General features: G+C 36.5%; 1 protein-coding gene across 1 annotated transcript; it reads right to left on the reverse strand.

The window, feature by feature from the left end:
- Positions 1 to 613: 613 nt before the first annotated feature.
- On the reverse strand, positions 614 to 3797 carry LOC112189166 (protein DETOXIFICATION 41). Its single transcript, XM_024328434.2, has 8 exons — positions 3425 to 3797; positions 2653 to 3197; positions 1959 to 2045; positions 1811 to 1867; positions 1459 to 1697; positions 1256 to 1374; positions 1085 to 1171; positions 614 to 988 (listed from the first exon to the last, which is right to left on the reverse strand). The coding sequence occupies exons 1-8, from the start codon at positions 3740 to 3742 to the stop codon at positions 917 to 919; spliced, it is 1524 nt and encodes a 507-aa protein (XP_024184202.1). The 5' UTR covers positions 3743 to 3797; the 3' UTR covers positions 614 to 916.
- Positions 3798 to 8672: the final 4875 nt, after the last annotated feature.

Raw genomic sequence — 8672 nt, forward strand, 5'->3', positions numbered from 1 at the left:
CGACACGACTCATTAACAGCCCTAATGTAGATGATGCTATTCCATAAGCTTTAAGGCAGCGCTTAATGTCAAGCTAGTGATCATGGTCTAGGTGAAACTGTGAACAGGTTAGGTACGGTTCTCTGTTCTCATATGAAGGATTGCGGATCGTCATGTTGTTGAAGAAAGCGATCGATGCATTACGTACCATGTGGTGTTCTGGAATCTTCACATAAAGTATTAATTTAAGAGGTTGATGGATGGAGACTTGATTTGTTCATATACCTAAACTACGTGGAGCTGGGAAGATTTACATTGAATTACTCATAGATGGATTGCGCATGTTTGGAGACTTTAGATGGAGGTGGAGCCTAGCTCTGTTCCACTACTCTCCCTTTTATGTAGTTTCTGTCATGGACCATTTCTAATTTTTCTTTTTTCCCTTCAAAGGAAGTGCCGGAGGAAATACATTCACGGAAATATTATTATCACTCGAAGAAATAATTATAAGGGGATGTGAAATCAAGACTCCGAAATTAGAGTTAATAGAGTAATTATATTTAATACAATTTATGAGCCAAGAAATTGAGCAATCATATGAGCAAAGACATTTTATTCTCATGGACGACAATAATGAATCTCAAAGATATTCAATTGACTAGAAGTCGATATTTAATTATCAAATGTTGTCAGCTATGCTTAGCAATATGACCATTGATCACTCGAAAATTAATCTGTTGATTTATGTTTCATTTTCTATTTTAAATAGTTTCACACCTGGCTTTGTCATTACTCCAAGTTTGATATAACATATCAACATTTTCCAACCCTTGCTTAGATTTCTGCTTTCTTCTGATTAATCTAATGGTGAACAATCTTAGATGTAATACAACATACACCGGAGTACGGTAAAATCTCCGTGTATGAAGGTGCTTAATTATATAGCCCCCACCAAGTTCAAGGCTTCTTCACTTGCAGATCTTTTCAAGCGATCAGCAGCTTTCACAACCTACAAAAGAAGTGATCAAAAGCATTGGTGAAAACTTGACCAAATGCAATTGAGGTATATGATATAATTTGTTAAAAATATAACCTAGATACTTACCTCAGCATTCCAATTTGTTCTGGCAGTGAGAATAATTAGAGTTATTGTTTGTAAACCAACGCCCGTAATCATCCCCCACCAAATGCCCTGAAAAATATAGGCCAAATTCTTAGTTTCTGAAGTAATGTCACTACTGGCAAATTCGAGTTAGGGACAGATTTAAGTACTTACCGCTACTCCCATATCAGTTTTGAAGCCAAGAACACATCCAATTGGGAGTCCAATGATATAGAAACAAATAACGTTGACATAAGCCACGATGTCTTGCCACCCGCTTCCAATTGCCACACCTGAAAATATTTACACAAGAATGTTACACCTAAAGTTGGAGTTTAGAAATTTAAGAATGGTGCCTAATTCTATCTTAATAGTACCTGAGAGTATAGGTTGGATGCCATTCAAAAAAACAGAGATAGACAGCATCGGAATTAACTCAACAACTGCTTGGATAACCTCGGGGTCGCTTGTAAACAGCTTAGTTAATCCATTTTGGAATATCAAAATGATTGCAGTGAAGACTACACTAATCAGGATGCTTGTACCGGTCACTACAAAAACCGAAAATTTGGCCACCTTTGGATTACCAGCCCCTAGCTCATTACTCACTCTAACACTGCAAAAGTAAGCCAAAATCCCATTGTGAATATGTAGAACTCTTCCAAGTCTTCAAATCCAATGAACACTATATCAGACCATATATCTTAATGTTGTGTATTTGTCACAAACCTGGCTGCTGCACTTAATCCTAACATAAACTGCAGACTCCAGCACCAGTAATTCATACTGCAATTAAATCACGTACAGAAATCAGAAAATTTAGATATACCTAATCAAATTGACTGATCGAGAAAACGGAAATGTAAAAAAGACATACCAAATTGAAAGGGAATCTAGAGATATTGTAGGGTTGGGGAGGAGCCCAGATATCAGGGTTAGTCCTTGGTTGTACCATATCTCCAAACTACAATAATGCACCATCAAGAAAACAGTTAATATTTTTTAGTCAAGTTAAACGTGCACAAGTGAACGCAAGTTTTAGTTTGATGTATAAGTTAATAGAGACAAGCTGGTATATTTGTGGGTATGGGATACCCCTCATTTACAACTATTTGAACAAAAATTTACAAGTATATGAACCAAAATTACAACATTGAGAACAAAAGTTACCATATTCATTTACACTATTTACATATAGTAAAACAAAAATTACAACATTGACAACGAATTTGTCTAAAAGCTTGTAAAAATGTCGTAAGATGTGTAATTACCATTATTAGAACTAATATCACAACATTAACAACGAATTTGTTCAAAAACTTGTAAAATGTCGTAAGATGTGTAATTACCATTATTAGAACTAAGATTACACAAAGTATGACTCAAATTACAACTTTGACAACAAAATTTGTTCTCACTTTTGTAAATGTGGGTATGAGATACCCACCACTACACTAGAATTTCTCAAGTTAATATCACATGCTATACTCCAAAGTATGATAAAAATTTCACACATAAATATTATTTACCAATGATATGATATATAAGATTAGCGGGGTAGTGGCACATACCACAGCATGACGGCAGAGGCGATAGTCAACTTAAAATAAGGCCAAATTCCATTGAAAGCTTTCCAAGAGAAGCCGGTCCAAGTTTCCTTGCAGTTGGGGCTTACAAGAATGTAAATCCCACATATTAAAACAAGCAACCACCAAGAAAAACTCAGTGTAAGGGCAGCACCAGTTAGTCCATAGTCAGCAACATATACCACTAGCCAACTGAGAAGAATGTGAAGGGTGAAAACTCCCGTAGAGATGTATGCCAAAGGGTTCACTATGTTCTGTGCTTGAAGGAACCTCTGTTGTGGGCAGTTTATAGCAAATGCATAGAGTTGAGGGATCAGGCCGCGTGCAAAGATTTGACCCTGCACTGATATGTCCTCTGATTGCCCGATGGCGACGAGTATTGGGCCTGCCCACCAGTACACAGGTGTGAGGAGGATTGCAGCTCCCAAGTGCAAAATGATTGCTCTTTGGCATATGATCCCCATTGCTGGCAAGCGTTTTGCTCCATAGGCTTGCCCACAAACTGTTTGTACAGCACTTGCCATGCCCAACTTTGAGTTCAAAGAAAGAATTCAACACAAATTAATTAGATGATATAAATGTACATAAAGATTGATGGGTAGATAATGCATGTTTTCTTATCAGATATCTAAAACGCATGACATGGATGCAGAATAAGTAGAGTTTTGATGTGAAATCCAAAAAAGTATTGATATAACATGTCAACCTGTAATAAATGAAAATATCAAGTGACACATATAGGTACGTAATTACGTACCATGATTCCATAAGCAAGACCTTGTATTCCAACACTAGCAATCGAGGCACCAGCGAGCTCCAAAGAGCTCATTTGCCCACAAAATATGAGAGTGACGAAACTCAACATATAATTGAATACAGAAACAGCAATTGATGATCCAGATAAAATCCAGAGGACCCTTGACTCCCAAGCAGCCAGCCGAGCCCAGCATCGAAATGCCACCCGCCGCGGTTGTTCTAGAAACTCTTCGATCACGGTGGACGACAGATCAGAAATGCGAGACGTCGGACAGTCAATTCCATGTAGTAGCGGCTGCTGCTCTTCTTCGGATCCCATGGTTTCTAGTTGGTACGTGTAATAGTGATCGACTGTATGTGTTTGCTTAACTGGTACAAACCCATTCCCTAAATTAGCATATATACGATGTCTGGTGCCAACAATATAATAAGAGGGCACCTACCTCCGCGATTAGTGTTAGGCACACTTACCAAGGTCTTCATATTGAACTGGTAGATCGAGCGATGGTTTAGCTACGCACATGCACACAGTACTTCCACGCAATATCAATTCATCGAAGAAAAATCCTTTTTTTTATTTGACTTCTTGTCTTATTAATGCCCCCACCTCACGACTAGTATTATAATAATGGCGAAAGGTTAATACTATGCCTTTTGAATAGGATTCGCTTGGAAATTTTTTACATGACTTTTTGTTGTTGTCTCAGGAGGCCAACATTCGGGCTCTTTGTTTTTTTTTTGGCGAAAAACATTCGGGCTCTTTGGTCAATGCAAATTCGCTGTCTGACATTGAATGGAAGGTGGGCGAAAGGGTTTAAATTTGTCGAAATTGTCTCAAAATTTTTATAAATGGATCTTATTGATATTTGTTGATGTATAAATATCTTTAAAATTAATTTGTAAGTATTAATATGACTAAAATATATTGAAATTTTTATTAACACTGAAATTTACATTTGAATTTCTCTAAATCTGTACCAAAAAAACATTTCTCTAAATTTAAAATATCAAAATTGACATTTTGAACATTGTTAGTGAGATATATGAGTCCAACCGACATGACTTCCAAAATCTATCTTTAAGGCTTGAGATAATTTTGTCAAAAATTCGTTTCTTTAATTTATTTATTCATACGAGAAAGATTAGAAAACAAAAAAAAAATTTCCCGACCTTAACATGAACTTAAAGAATCAAAACTATTAGTTAGGAACACTGCTAGAGGCAACCTAAAAACGTTGCTAAGCACATGCACACGCACTATATATATATATTGTCTTGTTAACTTTATTGGCCACTGATGGTTGGTATTGATATAATAATAATGTTTTTTTTTTGTCATCATTTTTTGATGACAAATAATAATGCACAAGTCTTAAACTTAATGAAAGGTTGGACGTCTTTGGTCAGGCGACCAATCTCAATATTCCGAGCTTCCAATGACAAATCATTACGTGTATAAAACTTTTGATTAATTGGAGGTGATATATTTCCCGCCCGACATGAAAGTTCGGGTTGATATACTCTGCCGTATAGATGGCATACATGTACCGCTGAGAGCCTGATGAGACCCACTTGGAAATCCTTGACATCACTTTCATGTTAGAATCACAACCAAGCAGCCTAATCGTCGCTCTCTTTGTCATCTTCACGATTCTTTTCAAATGCCCTCCTACAAATATCTCTGTGTGTCATTGAATGGATGGTGAGCTAATTGATAAGATATAAAAGTAGTAAGAGCTAATTCTCACAACATGACCTTAAAAGTATGTCTTTCTTAATTTAAGTCACATGACTTTCTCAAAACTAGCTTCTAAATGTTTCTATTATTAGGACTTAGCCAATGATAAATTGGTTCTAGTATATATCTTCATCACCTTGAATAATTTCGATCAATGGAGAAATTTTATAAATACTAGAACGAGTTATGGTTCCACAATACCCCTTCATTTGTTATTTTGATGTTAGATTTCACTATGAAGGTAAAAAAAATTCTGTTTTGGGTTCAATTCTATAACTGTATGGAGAAAACTCGAGTTCATAAGCAAGCCCGGCCATGCCCAAGGGCAGCCTTGGCGACAGCCCAGGGCCCAAGGGAAGGTAGGGCACAATTTTTTCGAATATATATATATAGAGGGCTTCCACTAAAGGAACCCTTTTTTTGGTCATTTATAGGGATAGACATTAGACCAACTTTTAGATCATATTTTCATATCTTAACCGTTCAGTTTTTAGGTCCTAATGTATAGATCACTTCTGCAAATTTTCAGCCAAATTGGTAATCGTCAAGGCATCCAAAACTGCAATTTACACGAACGGACCGAATCTGTCGAACCGGAACCGTTCGTGTTATAATGGTAAATTGCAGTTTTGGATGCCTTAACAATCATCAAATTGGCTGAAAATTTGCAGAAGTGATCTATACATTAGGACCTAAAAACTGAACGGTTAAGATGTGAAAATATGATCGAAAAGTTGGTATAATGTCTATCCCTATAAAAGACCAAAAAAAGAGATCCCTCACTAGAAGGGCCCTGTATATATATATGTGACCGTTCTGAAGAGGACGTCCGCAACCCAGAAAAAGTGTGGACGTCCCTCCTCCGGCGTCGAGAAGGCAGCGATGGTTGCGCTGCGGTTGCCGGACGAACCCTCTGAACATCCCAGACCAGTTTGCAGTCGGGTGGACTCGCCGGTAACCACTCTCCAGTCAACCTTGATCAGACTACCACTTTCCAGTTGACCACGCTGCCCAGACCTTTGACCTCGATCTCTTTGGCCTTCGTCTTCACTGCAAACTGGTCTGGGATGCATGGAGCCTCCGTCCGGCAAGAGGCGCACCGCCGTCGGAGCTTGATCAAGGAGAAAGGAGGGACGTCCGCACTTTTTATGGGTTGCGGACGTCCTCTTCAGAACATTTTCGTATATATAAATATATATATATTTATATATATATATATATTTATATATTTATATATAAATAGCAATATATGGTATATATATATATATATATATATATATATATATAAATAGCAATATATGCTAGGGAACGTGAAAAAAATATATTTTATTTCAGAAGTCTAAACGATACTAGCTATGTGTTTTCTTCTTCTTCAACTTTTTGAGTCATCAAGAACTATAAAAAGTCATGCAACATTATAGCAGAGTCTTTCACTCTCTTCAAAACTTTAAAATCAAACAAATTTCTCTTTAAATTTGGGGTTTTTATGGTTAGTAAATCCCTCAATTCACTTGCATCATTTGTCATTTTCAATATTTCCCCCATCTTCTTTTCATCTCCCAATAATCTTTCTCCTCTCTATTTTTCTGTTCTTCTACGGTGAGCAGACATATTTTTTGACATTCCATGATGTAGGTTGAGGTATAGATCAAAATAGATATTTGGTGTTCTTTATTTTTGAAATTTTGGATATTAGAAATTTTTTTTGCTTGTTTTTTGTGGTTTCGTTGATTATTCTAAAAACTTGTCATTAATTTATAATTTTTTGAAGTCGAATTAATCTCAGAATCATCAACAACAACAAAAATCTCAGGACCGACCCTAGGCACCAAAAAAAATTTCGCCCTGGGCATCAAGAACCTCAAGACCGGCCTTGTTCATAAGTAGAACAAGATAAAGCAATATGACTTTTACTTGGTCAAGTTATATACCAATTAAGAAGCAACAAAATAACTTATGCTCAAGGAGATAGCTATCGGTTAACTAATATAGGTTTACTAGTGCATTTCATCAGGAGAGAGAGAGAGAGAGAGAGAGAGAGAGAGAGAGAGAGAGAGAGAGAGAGAGAGAGAGAGAGAGAGAGAGAGAGAGATTCATCAATTTTTTTCTTTTTCTAAATCAAAAAAGGAGTATAACATGCATTTCTTTTTATGGTTACATAGGGCAACAAATTATGATTATCTTCTGGAACCATTGCAAATGGCCTAATGGTTCTTGCCTAGTTGGATGTGCTCCTCAACCTAGGTTCGAACTCAGAAGCTGTCAAAGTGGCCAGACACGGTGCTGCAATGCAGAGTTTGAGCATTTCACATGCACTGAAAGAGTTTATTTTGGGCCTAAGAAGCCTTGAGTTCTCCTTGACAATGTCAAAAAAAAAAATGATTGTCTTCTGGATCTCCTTTTATTTTCTTATTTTCTATTTTTTAAAGGCTCGAACTCACTGTAGTTAGGATTTTAAGCCCTCACATTCATTTGTTCATGAGTTAAAGAGTACAACGGGTAGACATATAATTAAATAGTAGAAAATTACAAATACAATATTTCTTACATAAGACATTATGAATATTAACAGCAGTATGATATAACCAAATCTCTTACTCCATTGAATTAAGAGAAAATTTTCACTATTAGTGCTTAAACTTTGATACTCACACTCACAACTCTACCAATTGATACCTGAGTTCATATTTTAATATCAACAACGTGCTTCTGTGAACTTTCCATCACTGCTCCGTTAAAAGATGACATGGCAGATGTGAAGATGAGAAAAAAGACCAAATGACCAAAATAACCTTTTTCTCTTTCTTTTTTCTTTCTATTTCTATTCTCTTCTTCCTCCTCATTTCTTTCCCTTTTCCTTTTATACCAAATTCTCTCTCTCCCCTCCTTATCAAAATTTGAAAAAACCACGAAACACAGAAACCGAAATCCCCTTTTGGAAACTAAGTCCAAAAATTACAAAGAGGAAAAATGAGCAAGAATGAGAAGAAATTACTGTATCAGTTGATAAGAGATTTTGGACTTAAGTATTGATATTTGGATGTAAATGATTTGGTTTTGACTAGTTTGTGAATTGGTATTGGTATTGATAAAGTAATCTGAGGTTAAGATTCAAAACCAATTGGCAATGGATGGAGTGGTCCAAACCCTTATAAATCCATAGGCAATGTCCCATTTTTCCCATGTGGGATGTATATATTCTCAACACTCCCCCGCACGTGTGGGAATTTTCAAGCCATACACGTGGACAACTTGAGTGACGTGGAGCTCGTGTGGCCGTTAGGCATACACACGTGGGTAACCTGCTCTGATACCATGATAAAGTAATATGAGGTTCACATCCAAAATCAATTGGTAATGGACGGAGTGGTCCAAACCCTTATAAATCCATAAACAATGTCCCATTTTTCCCATGTGGGATGTATATATTCTCAATAGGTATTGGGCTTTTCAGATCTGGGACAATACAGAGTATGGGGTTGTATTGAGAGGCTCTTGGACAATACAAATT

Source organism: Rosa chinensis, chromosome 2 (assembly GCF_002994745.2).
Source record: "Rosa chinensis cultivar Old Blush chromosome 2, RchiOBHm-V2, whole genome shotgun sequence".
Lineage (NCBI taxonomy): Eukaryota > Viridiplantae > Streptophyta > Magnoliopsida > Rosales > Rosaceae > Rosa > Rosa chinensis.

What these genes read in the sequence shown, in the direction of transcription:
- LOC112189166 (XM_024328434.2), bottom strand. Translation starts at nt 3,742, where the DNA reads ATGGGATCCGAAGAAGAGCAGCAGCCGCTACTACATGGAATTGACTGT. An exon ending in GCCTCTGCCGTCATGCTGTG is followed by an intron (nt 2,046 to 2,652) that starts GTATGTGCCACT and finishes GCATTATTGTAG; the next exon opens with TTTGGAGATATGGTACAACC. An exon ending in CATCCAACCTATACTCTCAG is followed by an intron (nt 1,375 to 1,458) that starts GTACTATTAAGA and finishes AAATATTTTCAG; the next exon opens with GTGTGGCAATTGGAAGCGGG.